Consider the following 13751-nt stretch of genomic DNA (forward strand, 5'->3'; position numbering starts at 1 on the left):
TGTGTTAGTATGGCACAAATTCAAGGAGGAAAATCTTCTATAGCAGCCTGAATTCTGCAGATCAGATCTTTTCTATCTTGCATCATCTCTTTATGAATTTACTGTAATTCCTGTCATACAAACAGGCTCCATTTATCTCTTCTTGTCAAATCTGCTACGTTCCAGCTGTACACACGCCCTTTGGAAATGGAGCATCCTTGAGATACAGCTTCACATCTCTCACTCTAAAAACTAAGCATCTGGGCGCTTTTTCCAGTTCTCATGAGCTGGGGCAACCAGCAGGGCTCACTCACTGCCCTCTGTGGTTTCTGGGGTACAGCATCTTCTTCCAATGCTGTTGGCATGGAAGGGCAGGAATTTGGTCAGCAGAACAGTATTGATGTACACACTCTAGCCAGAAATCCATATAAACATCTACAAAGATGACTGGATTCAGGGAGGAGAATCTGGATTGTGACCCAGTTTGAACAGTGAAGGGGTATATTCCTCCATCTGTGTTCAGAACTGGTTTATAAAGATAAGTGGGAAAAAAACAACTCAAATTGCCATAGCAATGTTTAGCAATAAGAGAGCTGTTTATAAAGTGGCCCCTGTTTGCAAGACAGCTGATTTGCCCATGGCAAGGCTCGAGGTCAGGCCGCCCTTCTGCTCTGGAGGTGCTCACAGGGATATAAACTATCCCTTGGCATATAAAGTAATTGGGAGTTAGCAAATGCCAAATGTTTTGATATAAACTACTCCTTATCAATTTAATCCAGAACAGGATAAGCTAACTGCATGAGTGCTACCTCCCTGGTAATAACACTAACTGAAAAGCAGATTAATGTGTTAATTATATTCCAGGGCAAACCTCATTACTGTTCTATCCAGTTCAGCCAACATTTGGGTGATGTCAGGGAAAAGCAAGGTCTTACCAACACATGGTCCAGACCTTCCCCACAGGCCTGGGTCCTGCTGCAGTCCTGTGGCTCTGCAGAGGAGAACATCACTTCCTCTCATTCAGGGAGTAAGTGCAACAAATGACAGCACTCAGCAAAGGAAAAAGGTGCTGCTGCTATAAACAGATTAGCAAAGGGAGATGGTATAACTGAGAGGTGGGCAGACTGTGGTTTCATTAATGGCAACGATACACTTCATGCCAGGTTTCAGATGGCAGAATAAGGCTGTGACATAATCTGGGCAGTTATTATCAGTGTTAGCAGCAGCACGGGAGATGTTAAAAAGAAGAATGTCTCACCTGAAGTCACACCGTGTGTTTTACAGGGGCACATATTTAAGTCTAACAAAAGCATAATGAACTTACAAACCAAACCTTCTTCTGGGTGTTTTTGGTCTCTGGACAGTAACTCCAGAGGGTCCATCTGGGCTGTTTCCAGCTCCAGCAGAAGTCCACATATGAAGATGCAGTAACTCAGCTAACACACCATATAAAAGAGAGATGAGTCAAGTTCCTATCCAAATGTCAATGTCTCCCCATTTTCTAAGTGACAGATTTGTGAACTTGCTCAGGACAGGTGCCCTGAGCCACAGGCAGAGCCAAATGCAGGTTCCCCGACTTCAAGAATGAACTCCCATCTAGTGACTTTCAGACATAACAACATGGTATCGCAATCCCTCTGCTAACATGGCTTACGTACATTTTCAGTAGCCTTTTTCCCCTTGGGAATAGTTAACAGTAATAAAGACCAACACTTGTTATTTAGAAAACAAAACCTACTCTCTGCAAACGTGGTTCCCCTTCCTGGGAAGCTGTGCTTACCTGGTCCATCTCTTTCTTGGCCATCCCGAATTTGTAGTGACCCAACAAGAACGGCCACACTTCCTTCCGAATCTCGTGCTGTACCCCACCATAGTAAACTCTTCTCAGTAATTCCAATTCCTTGTAGTTCTACAGCAGCCAGGAGAAAGAGGGGTTCAATATATCTGTATTTTCCTCATGCACACTCAAAGACACTTCACACCGAGTATGCAGACAGTGAAATACAGGCAGGGCACTAAACAGATTTTGCAGCTTGATTCAAGCCTTTAGGGCCTTAGCTCAAATCCAGTGAAATATCCCATGAAAATAATCTAACTTGAAATAGACTAGAGTCATCAGGAGATCAGTTGCTTTGAAGTTAATTCATATCTTTGCCATCATCGGAGAAGCAAAGGAGAGAAGAGATTTTAAGAATTAGCTCATTCTTACAAGACAGTGGCCCCGTGGAGACCAGAAAACACCTTTAATATTTCCTGAGGCCCATTCCAAGTGCTTCCATGGCCAGGGCAGCCGTGTGTGGAGCTGAACATAAAGGTGTCATGTTACTGACCTTCTTGTCCTTCTGGTACTTGCTCCAGACCTCCTTGGTGAGGCCCCCGGCGGCGCTGCAGGGCCTGTCCGGGGGGATGATGTTGTGGTTCACCAGGGCTGAGAGGTGCGTGCGCACCGTCGACAAGTGCCGGCAGTGGGCCAGCCCTGGGGGGGAATGTTCATACATGAGCAGTGCCCAGCCCTGTGCCATTCACACCTGCCACCAACATCCTCTGTGAACGGGCCTTGCCCTGCACTGTGTACCAACGAGGAGTTACAAGACAGCCAAAGATTAAACAGATCTTTCGTGGACTAGTAAAATCCAGGTAGCCTATTACACTGCCATGGCAAACTACATTCTGTCTTCACAACACATCACCCACTGCCACCTGCAAAATCCTCAAGATACTGGCATTATGAAGCTGTGACACTGGAGTCACATCCACCCTACTATCTGGAGGTTTTCTGACTCACAGCAATACAGCTGGGGTCAGACTGCTTTCTAAACCAAACATCCCATGTTGTTTAGATAAGCATGAAGATACCACACCGGATATAAGAAGCTTCACTCACATCCATAAAAGGCTCTGGAAATGATCTGCCTCTTCATGCTTTCACACAACATCTTCAGTGGAGTTCTGTGGAGAGGCATCAACAGGACAATGGCAGGTTGTGAGGAGAGAGAGTATCAGGAATTTCATGCTGATCCCTATGTCCTACACATAGCAGTTCTTTCTCTGCACCTAGATTTATTTAGTTAAAGGACACAATAATAACAAATTCCACTCTTTAAAGTATTTTCCCCACCAACGTTTTGGCCCCAAACAGATTCCCCTGGCACATGCAGCCAGTGTTGCAGGTACCCTGTAAAGGTCCACGTCAAATGAGGTGAGCTGTTGTCCTTCACTGAAATTGTTAATGACTTGTTACAGATAATGATTCCAGAGCTGAAGTATGTTACACTAGGCAAAAGAACTAGATGCAATTTTTCTATCAAAATGTGACTTGAGAGTAGATTAATAGGTTAGTTCTATAAATTAAATTTATTGCTTCTAAGTTCATCCTTTTATGTTAGAAACTACTTGAAAATTGTTACTCTGTCTCTGTTGCTGCAACCACTAAAACCTTCCTGCTTTTACCTGTGGCATGCACACAGTCCCCCGGGAAAGCTCCTGCACAGCTTGCTCACCGGTCGTGGATGCAGTTGCAGCAGCTGGGAATGTCATAGGGAGAGCTGCCTGTGGAACAGGAGACACAGGAGGAGCCCTGGCTGCAGTGCTCCAGCTGCCACGAGAGCAGGTTTGCCCCAAAGCCTTGCATCTCTATCATCTCGCCGGGGTCTGCAGAAAAACCAAGGAAGACAGCAGGACATCAGCCTATTCCCTTTCCTGCTCTTCCTTCTGTGCATTCTGATGGTTCATGCTTTGCTTCTCAGCAGGCTCTGAACCTCGATTCCAGACACAGGAGAGCAGCATCCTCAGAATCACTGCTCTGGGCACACCTGGACCTGCTGCATGCTGTGCAGGGGCCCTTTCCAGAAAGCCCAATCCCTTCACCCTTTCCCCCTCTCTTGCCCATGCACATCCCAGTTCATGTTTCAAAAGAGAAAAGAGAAAAGGGTGCTGCAGTAACAACTGAACTGGTTCTTGTGTAATGCTGTGGAAATGTTATTTATGGCCAGAAGAGATCATCTAGCCCGACCTTCTATTTAATTCGGGCCTCAGAATTTCGTTTTGCAGTTCCTGGAATCAGCCATGGAACTGTTGGTCCAGCTAGAGTGAAAGTTGGAGCATGAAAGAAATTAAACCAAGTCAGTTACTTTCAGAAGATGCTTCTTTCCCCCTCAGAACCAGATCCTATAAAATATTCAGCACAAAGACAGTTCCAGTCCTGCTAAAGTCCACATCAAGTTGATAAAAGGATACTCTGCAGGAATATGGGATCCAACAGTACAGTGCAGGTTCCTGAGTTATCCCTGCTCCACCTATTTTTAACCAGCTTCAAGAAGGCAACTCAAAAAATCAGCAGTTTCCTCCAGAAAGCTTGGCTTCAGTTCTTCAGCCTTTCCAACTGCCATTTGAGCACGTGGGTTTTTTGGTTTATAATAAATAACTGGCCTTTCAGCTCACCCATGATTAAAATTAAGGCAAATACCATGATTTATGTCATCCTATGTCATTAAATTAACATTTATAAGCAAAATCCAGTCCCCTGGGCCGTGCTTTTCAAACAGACATTGGGGGGGGAGGGGTGGCAATTCCAAACCATCTCATGCATTTTAAATCAAGGTAGCACAAAGCATTTTAGGATTGTCTATTAGCAAGTGGGCAGAGGTGAGGAAGGAGTGGAGTAAAACCATTTGTCAACAGAAAAAGCACAGGCTCATGCGGAAGCAGTCATGTGTGTTTCATTACACAAAACAAAGTGTGATGCAAAAATGCTCTTCACCTTAATTCTTCAGGAAGGAGCTGAATGACCCAGTATTTATTGCAGCTTCTTATTGGGTTCAAATAAAAACCACCGGATAAACATTTTTAGATCATTTTTGCCTCCCCTCTATGGACAGGAAAAGTGGGCTTTTCAGTTTTGATTTTTTATTCTGTTTTTTAGAGAAACAAGGAAAGAACCCCACAGAACCTAAAGATTCAGATGAAAGGTACCAGAATTAGTGAAGAATTAGAGTGAACAGCATCTTTTATTTAATTATAGTGGTTTTATCTGTAACTTCAGCTACATGCAAAAGTCGAGCATGTTGCAAAATGTCAAAGCAAGTGGCTGGCAAACCTGCTACAACAGTGTTGTCATTATGGAGCGGGGCTGCTGGCGAGACAGGCTAGTCCAGCAGATGCATCCCTAACTCTGCCATTCCCTTTGAGATTAAATAAGCAAAAGCAGACACCTGACAGCCACTCTAGTGGGATAACTTAAAATTTCCATCATCTGACTAAAGACTAAATTGTGTTCTTATGCTTTAGACCAGTTGGCCTCTAAACGTGTATCTGGCAGAGTTAAATGTTCTTCCTTCCCGTGATTGCCCTATCCAGGCATGATCAGTTAGGACACACTGAAACTTCCTAAAACAGCATCTCTTTTCAGGGGGAACACTCTATTTTCAGAGCTTCTTTCCATCCATGCTTTCCAGGAACTCTTTATTAACTTGGTCTGGGTTTTATCAGTTTCCAGGGGCTGCTCCCCTGGGATAAGGGTGTGGGCAGCCTAGAGGAATTTAGGAGGATCTCCTTGCACACCTGTTCATGCCCTGTCTAACCTGAACTTCAGCACTGTACAGAGATGCAGGGCAATCAACATCTCCTGCAGCCAGTCCCACAGCCCAGGGCCAACATCACTTGGAACCCAAATCATTGCTCCACTATTTAAAGGTGTAAGAGAAAGCAAGGACTTCTCAGAATCCAGAACTACACTACTGGATGCCAAATGCACACAATCCTTGAGAATACCAACTTAAATAATCTGTTATGAATTGTTTAAGAAAAGAATTAGATGACAGATTTGTGGAGGGTGGTGGATAGTCTCACAGCTGATCCTCTGAAGCCCATCCAGCCTATGGATGCAAAGTGGAATGAAAGCACTGACCCCAGAAAGGCACTGCACCTCCATACAACCTTCTCTGCATACCTCTGCTACCTCTCAGAAGTGTCCAGAGTGGCCCTGTGTACCCAAACCAGCCCTGGGCCGACACTGTCCCCCACCACAGTCCTGCCCTCTCCTGCCCACACAGGCACATCATTCCTGGCTGTGCCCAGCACATCACTGCTCTTGCTGCACTGGTTCTGCCCCAATGCTCCAACCCAAGGCTGCCCTCCCCACTCTGCGCACAGCCAGCTCGTAGAGGGAGAACACAGAGACTGTTACACTCCCTCCTTCTCTTCTGAGAACCTACTCTAGTGTCCAGCCTTTATGGAAGTGGGGCAGGAAGCCTCTGGAAAGAGAGGGGGTTTGCCTGCTCAGCAGCACGCATGTCAAAGGAGAGGGAAGGTGCTGTTCCCACTCCCCACAGGCTGTGAGCACATTCCCAGCCTCTCTGAAATCACCTCCATCTCCAGATTTCACGGTGCAAGTGAAATGTTTTTCCCTGCAATAATGCCAACACTGTTGTATGCATCAGTGGAAGGAGCCGCAAGAGAGCTCTGGGACACAGGGGGAGGAGGATAAAAACCTTTCATCCTATTAGGAGCTGTGAGGTTCCGAGAGCAGATCATTGATAGCATTGCGTGTAGCTTATCTTCCTCCTCCTCATCATCGTCAACAGAGGTAGAGCGGCTGGCAGCTAAGTGGTGGTAGTTAATAGTTACTGCTCAAAGAAAATAGTGAAAGAGGAGCATAAGAAGAGAGAACTCGATTCTGTGGGAAAGCTCAAAAGGACATGGTCAGCAAAGACAAAGGACCTAAATCCTGCCCTCTTCTCAAGGGTACAAGCTCCTGTGAACAGGTATGAAAAATGAGTTTCTTACAGAAAAAAGCAGTTCCACCAAACTCAGGGCAGCCTTTGAGTGTGCACAGGCTGTGAGAGCACACGTGTCCCATGGCAAAGGAGAAAGCTCCCAGTGCCTGCAGTAGCTGAGTGTGCTTTTCAGCAAAGCTCTGCAGGAATTCTTGGCTCCAACTAGCTCCTGTCCTTCATCCTCCCTTATGGACAGCAGACCTTGGCTCCCCAGCTCTGCCCGGGACCCCGCAGCAGGCGCCAGCCCCTCCGCCTGGCACAGCACCCACAGGTCTGTGCCCAGGGTGCCCCTGGACTCTGCAGTGCTCTCCATCCAGGCAAAGGCAGAACATGCTTTGCTGGTGTGTGCATGGACTTACCTGTGCCAGCCCAGGAGCCCTAACACAGCCTGGCCACCACTGTGGTCCAGTCCCTGGAGTAAGGAGGGTACAGTGGGGATTCTTGCTTTTTCAGCTGCAGTAACTCCAAATCCCCTGCAACCTTTGGGGTCTGATCTTCTGGGGAAATTCTTGCTTCTTTGCCAAGGGGAATAAAACCAAACATGCTGTTTGAGAACTAACTCAAATGCCTTCTTGCGTGTAAGGAATTTGTTTTCACTGATGACATGAGGTGGTTTGGTGCTTGGGAATTCATTTAGTTTCCTTGGAAGAGCCTTTATTTGTTCATTGTTAAGTACTTGCTTCTAAGACAGGAAAACTGAGCCCAGGGAGTTATTGGAGTACTTTAAGAGTTGAGTTTATGGGGTTTTTATCCTAATAACAACATTATAAGCAAGCAGTGTGGCCAGTAAAAATATTCTCACTTCAGGAGCAAAACTGCTCTTGGCTAGTCAAGCAATCTTTTTGGTTTTAGTTTGCAAGCCCAGGGGAGTATTTTGAAAACTACCTCTGCAAAACACAGAGTAAATATAAATAGAATTCTCCACCTCGACTCCATTGCTAAGATAACAATTCCCTCTGCATTAAGGAAACCTAAGCTGTACCTGTTGATCACAGTTATCTCCTCAGTGAAATTCTGTGATAGGGCTTTTCTCTTCCCCCCCCCACGCAAAAAAATCTGGCTTGTCTGTTACCTCCAGGTACTTCCCAGGATATCACTTCAAGGTTTTATCAGATGTTTGGTTTGGTTTTTTGTTTGTTTTTTTTTAAACAAAACTGAACAAAGGCACTTACTGTTATCGTGTTTGTGTCCAGGATAGATAATTCTGAACACGTAGTCTGTGGACGTGTCCTCAGCTGGCACCTCCTCCAGGTCCACTGATTTATTGCTGTTTCGTTTTCGAAGCTTTGGAAATACCTTACCCTAGAGAAAATAACAATTCCATGCATTCAGCTATGAGTGACTAACAGAGTACAACAAACTAAGCACTCACTACAGACCTCTAGCATTTTAAGTCTCCAAACTTTCCATGATGGGAGAAGGTGAGGGAGAAAACTGTAGAGTCATACACAGCAGGTGGTTCAGGGGCATGTAACATGATTTTCTGTGCACTGTAAACCAGCCTTTTCTTGTAATCTATGGGAGCTGGGCGCTCCAAGTCTCTAGCAGCAGCTCTGTCCCAGTCCATCCGAGTCTTGTTCCTACCACCTGGTTGTATTTTGATACAACAGCAGATTCCAGTTCATTGCTCAACGGGGCAATGAAGGTATGAACAATTTCTACAGACTATCTGTATAAGAATCCAATTTGACTAAATGGAGTTATTTTGCCTCCCACTTTACTATAAAGCAGTTGGAAATGAATGCCCAGACCTTGTGGATCAGGGACATTAAGATCAGCCCCACCTACTACAACAGCCCACCAGAAAAGACAGTACCTTGCCCTGTTGTGACCACAGTGGTGGCTCCAGCTGACCACGAGGCAGGAGACCATTTTCCAGACAGGACAGGAAGGCAAGGAGGTGCCCTCCTTGGGGGAAGTGCAGTGGAGGCTTCTGAGTTCCGTCCTGACTCACCAAGACTAGTGTCCATCTGCTTTCTGCTGCAAAGAAGGACAAGGGGAGTCCACACCGTTACACTAGAACCTCTATTTTCTTACACTAGAACCTCTATTTTCTGCTCTTACCTCCTAAATAAATTTTATTGGTGATCATGTCTAAGTAGTTAACTAAAGCTCTGTAAGACACAGTGTGATCTAGGGATGATCTCAGCCCTTTAGTCCTAAAGAACCTCAAGATACAAGCAAGCTGTGACGGGCCTCCTGCAGTTGTCATCCTCTATCAGCTGGGATTGCAGGTTTTAACACTCCTTCCCACACATCTATAACTAGTCAGAGGTGTTCCTGACACTGAGAGAAAAAAAGACAGTTCAAATAGCTCTCCTGCTTATGTATTTGCCGTGGTTTGATTTTTTTTAAAGCAAAATATTTAAACTGTCTTCTAAAACAGGCTCTTAGTTCAAAAAGTCCTTCAGTCCAGTTGTAACTCAAATCTGACTCCAAATAAAACTTCTAAATGTTCTGTGTCTTTGCTCTGTGATTCTGACTTGAGGATTGTGGTCAGGAAAGCAGTGGGAGAGAAATGGTATTCCAGATTCTCCCTCCACTGAGCAGAATGGGCTCATGAGCTCTGGGTGGTCTGAGGGTGACAGAGAGTGGCCTGGTTACACACATGCTCTTTCTACAGGCTGATGATCCCACTGTAGACAAGGCTGACAGACGTGCTTTTCCCCCCTTCCTTTTTTGAAATGTTGAGTGGATGGAGGTCTGCGCTTACAAAGCCAAAGCTTGCATGTTTAATACCTGCCTCTGACAGCTTCCTGTAAGTGCTGTTCTGCACAGACATCCAGAAAAAACCAACACACAGAAAAACCAAAGCACAGAAATCAGCTGACACTGGAGTGCTGGCACAGGAGCCTTCCTGGACCCTTCAATGAAGGTAGCTGAAGATGCAAAAGCATTTGTCTCTGTTTATAACAACTGTAAGAGGCACCACATAAACTGGCAGCAGCATTAACACTCCCCTGGCGGGAAGGGGCTCTGGGGGGACCCCAGGAGAGGACGGGTTGTGCTTACGTTGCTGATGGCAGTGGATGCAGACGATCTGGCTCAGTGGCACTATCAGTGCGTAGTCCCAGTAAACACTAAGAGGGAAGGAAAGTGCAGGAAACATTGTTTTTTCCATATTCATTAATGTGCTACGAAAAATACACATGAAGTTTCAGAAACAGAATGGTGTGGATTAAGCATCTCAGAACATGCTTCTGGGGTTGAAGGAAGCATTCCCTGAGGAGAAATACCTGCCTGGTGCAAGACTATCTGTCTTCCTATTGAAACAAAATCCCCAATCCAATGAATAACTGATCTAATGAAAGACAATGACACTGCAGGTCTCTCTTTTGAGGCTGAGATCAGCCACAGGTGCCTCTGAAAGGATGTACAAGAATTCTAATGATAGAAGGTTGTGTTGAGCCTTTTCTCCTGAAGACATCAAAGAGCAGGCTTTTGCTTTCCTTTAGAAAAGGTGTTATATGCAAATGCAGGACAGGACCCTTGGAAAGTTGCTTCATCTATGACAAAACAGGAAGAGAACCCAAGCTGTCCAACACCAATGCAGACACTATTCAGAAGCCCTTCCATTAAATCAGCCTTGTTACACTTATGTCATGGTGTCAAGTATACAAGGAATAAACACTGTGAATGCTTCCCATCTTTCCTGAGTGTAATGAATACCTTTTCTCCAGCTCTGAATCTCCAAGGGTTCCATTCATCAACTGGTTTGGAGTCCATTTTAATGTCAAATTATCTGCTGACTGATGAAGGGAGAGATACCCAGGAATTGCTTCCAGGTCATCTTTCTGCTCACAGAAGCAACAAACAGAAAACCCAGGTGACTAAAGTGCACAAAGTACCTGTACAAAATATATGTTCCAGTGTTCCTATGCCCCTTAAATTTCAGAGGTGCATTATCTGGGAACTGCAGAGGGAAACCTTAACGACCTTAACAAATACTGGTATTTAATATTACTACTAGAAAGAGGGGGAAAATCACAACAGAGTCACCAGGTTTATGAAATACGGTCCAGTATGTTTGTTCCTGCCTACAGGCCCACTTCACATTCACACGGGGCAGCAGTGAAAGCATCTGTCATGTCTTAACCTACCTCAGCATAACAGAGTCAAGGCAGCACTGCCCTGAGCCCTTGACAAGCCTGAGTTGAACCCTCCCCTACCCCACTGACTTCTCAAGTGCCAGCCATTGGCCCAGCACTCCCCCGCTCACCGGCTGGACCAGGACGTTGTTTTTGCCGTACAGGAGGTGTGTTCGGGAGTTCTGGTGCAGTGACTCCACGTACTCCCTCGCCGACGCAGCGAAGGGATCTTCTGACGTGCTCCCACTGGAATGGCGCTTCCGGATCTGGCACAGACACACACAGGGCAGGTCAGGTGGGACAGGGACAACTGGACTGGCAGGGCAGTAACCCAGGAACTGCGTCATTGAGACCAGTCTCCACAGAGTGGAACTCTTGTAGAAAGAGCCAGGAGACTTTGCAGAGAAATCACCTGGACTCTTACTCAGGCCTGACCACAGCAGCTCAGAATTTCTTGTGAGTTACCTGGCCAGATCTCAACTGTCAAAAGCCACAGAATTTAGGGCTGGATCTCAAGCTTTTCTACGTTGAGATAAGGAGGACATTGGGGCCCAAATGGACTCCTAATCTGTGATAAAGGCTCCATTACAGAACAGAAAGGTTGTTCCAGATTCAGATCTCTCCCTCGTGAGGCTGTTTTTATTATCAGTCTGTACTTAACTCAGAAACAGCTGCACAGTAAATACCTACTCCCAGGGCTGGGCGCTTGGAGGGAGAGTCCTGGCGGCCATGGACTCCTTGGATGCGGTGCCGCTGGACCAGCTCATCGGCCGAAGGGTCTGTCCAGTAGTGATCGGCTGTCTTCAGCTTGGTGTACTCCAGAGCACATGGACCAACTGGGAAAACAGCCAGGAGAGAAACCTTCTGAGCTGTTCACAAACACATGGTCCTATCCTGCTGGCTGAGCACTGACGGTGAGACTTCCTTCTCCAGCCAAGTGAGTATGAATGATCTCTGATCCTACAGGATCAGCCCGTAACACAGACAACACATATCAGGTCCTATTACCTAGGGCTGTGTCAAAGGATTCCTGTAGGCCACAATGCCCTGCCACAGCAGCATTAGCAGTTACAATCTGCCAGCAAGCATTCAGTAAAAAGCGACTCCCATTCTGTTTTCTGATCCAACCAAAAATTAATAATAAAACCAGATGACCAGTCTGTACTGGGCTCATAAGCAACAAAACAACATCTTCTGTGTGGCTCTGTTATAAATAGCTAAACTACATGTGAGAGATAAAAACTACCTCTTGTAACAGTGTTATAATACAAAATGTTTTAAGAAACAACTTATTTCTTCAGCATAAGAAGTAACTTTGCAAGAACTCACCTAGAAGAGAAGCCAGTATTGGGCCACAAACAGGATCTGCGAGTAGAGCTTCTTTCTCATAATATTTACTAGGAATAAAAGATGAGAGCCCAATTAAAAACACTGGTTGGTATTTTTGAAAGCTCTTATGCCTCCTGGTAGCATGAGTCCCTTGACCTGATATCACACGTTAGTGCTTACCAGAAAGCAGCCAAAGGAAGCAGAGAGAGCAGGACAGAGCAGCCAGACAGGCTCCTCCAGCACCTGCTGTGCCCCTCCCAGTTCAGTGGGATTCGAGTGTGTGTGCAGGGGGAAGCTGGACTGCTGAGGTCACCTTCCAGGTCACCTTCATGCTTAATAAAAGCTGAGGCCACACGCTCATTCTGAGACCATCTATATGAAAGGGAAGGTCTAAGAGTTTAGTTGTAAGTGTTACCATGGCTGAGAGCAGGATCAGGCCTCGAGTGCTGTGCATGCACTGGAGCAGAACTCATTTCAAAGCTTGGGTTTGGTTACGGTTCTAACACATTGGGCTAATAAGAAAACTGTGTATCTGAACAGCCAGAGGCATGACCAAAGGGATCCAAATCCCAAATATTCCCTGAATTTGAGAGGTAGAGGGAAAGTAGTGGCTGGGATTATCCAGAAATCACCAATGCATCTCCTCTAAAAGCTCTAATGGAGTTTGACTGGCTCGTTCACTGACCACGTGAAGAAGTGCTGTGTTGGGTTTGCAGCTAAAGAAGGCTTTTACAACACAGTGTGTCCTGAACTGTGTTTAGAGGTCATTAAAACATATGGTAAGAATGCTATGGATTTAGTTTATTTAGTTAAATTTAGTTTATTTTAGACATCTGCTTTAGAAGCAGATAATTTCCTAAATTATATCAATAACATTGACTAGATCTCCATGGAGCATAAAAGGAGCCTGGAACCACTAATTCAATAAACCTACACCCCAGACTTCTACATTTAACCAGCTGACCACCATCCCTACTTTGAATGCACATTCTGCCCCGATCAGCTGTGATAATTCCAGGCAAGTCACCTCCCCTCAATATGCTCATTCTGCCTCATCTATTTTTTAACGGAGCTCTTGAGAGGCAGGAGCTTGCCTTGTGCTCAGTGTGTTTACCCAGTATATTTGATCTGGGGCTTTGGGCACTATTGCAATATGGAGACAAACAATAACTCTCTGCAAGCAATTCTGTCCATTTTCCACAGAGACAAAACAATCCACACACTCCTAAACACCTCCTTCATCTGTGAGGAATCGCCTCGAAACACTGTCAGGAACAATGAACTGCGACAAACAGCAGCTCCTGCAATGACCTTGAAGTTGACACTACAGCAGGCAAAGCTGCCTTACAAAACCACATGGCCAAAAAATCCAAACACCCACATTTCTTGAATGCCACTGTCCTCTATGGTCTGTTCACTAGATGGGGCTCAAACTCTAAAGCACCTGCTCCTCCTCTAGGACAGCTGAAGGATATGACCATGGAGCACTTGGGCAGTAATGTCAAAAATGCATGGCAACAAGCCTTAGGAAGAGGTTTGTTTTATTCACCAAATCAGGTTCTCAGAATCACACACCTGCAAT

The 13751-nt window shown here is 45.6% G+C and overlaps 1 protein-coding gene across 5 annotated transcripts in view; it reads right to left on the reverse strand.

Moving 5' to 3' along the window:
• Positions 1 to 13751, reverse strand: part of SGSM2 (small G protein signaling modulator 2) — a 41112-nt gene that overhangs the window by 9429 nt on the left and 17932 nt on the right. For 2 of the 5 annotated variants that reach the window (XM_050321563.1, XM_050321561.1), the window contains exons 5-16: positions 12170 to 12237; positions 11531 to 11676; positions 10972 to 11106; positions 10422 to 10546; positions 9765 to 9832; positions 8569 to 8732; positions 7925 to 8054; positions 6468 to 6602; positions 3480 to 3630; positions 2864 to 2928; positions 2310 to 2455; positions 1760 to 1888 (exon numbers count right to left, since the gene is read on the reverse strand). In XM_050321563.1, the coding sequence (XP_050177520.1) occupies positions 1760 to 1888; positions 2310 to 2455; positions 2864 to 2928; positions 3480 to 3630; positions 6468 to 6602; positions 7925 to 8054; positions 8569 to 8732; positions 9765 to 9832; positions 10422 to 10546; positions 10972 to 11106; positions 11531 to 11676; positions 12170 to 12237 (1462 nt within the window). The remainder of the gene's footprint in view (positions 1 to 1759; positions 1889 to 2309; positions 2456 to 2863; positions 2929 to 3479; positions 3631 to 6467; positions 6603 to 7924; positions 8055 to 8568; positions 8733 to 9764; positions 9833 to 10421; positions 10547 to 10971; positions 11107 to 11530; positions 11677 to 12169; positions 12238 to 13751) is intronic. The other 3 variants (XM_050321562.1, XM_050321565.1, XM_050321564.1) reach the window with 3 other exon arrangements.

This window comes from Myiozetetes cayanensis, unplaced genomic scaffold (genome assembly GCF_022539395.1).
Source record: "Myiozetetes cayanensis isolate MyiCay16 unplaced genomic scaffold, myiCay2020 scf27, whole genome shotgun sequence".
NCBI lineage: Eukaryota > Metazoa > Chordata > Aves > Passeriformes > Tyrannidae > Myiozetetes > Myiozetetes cayanensis.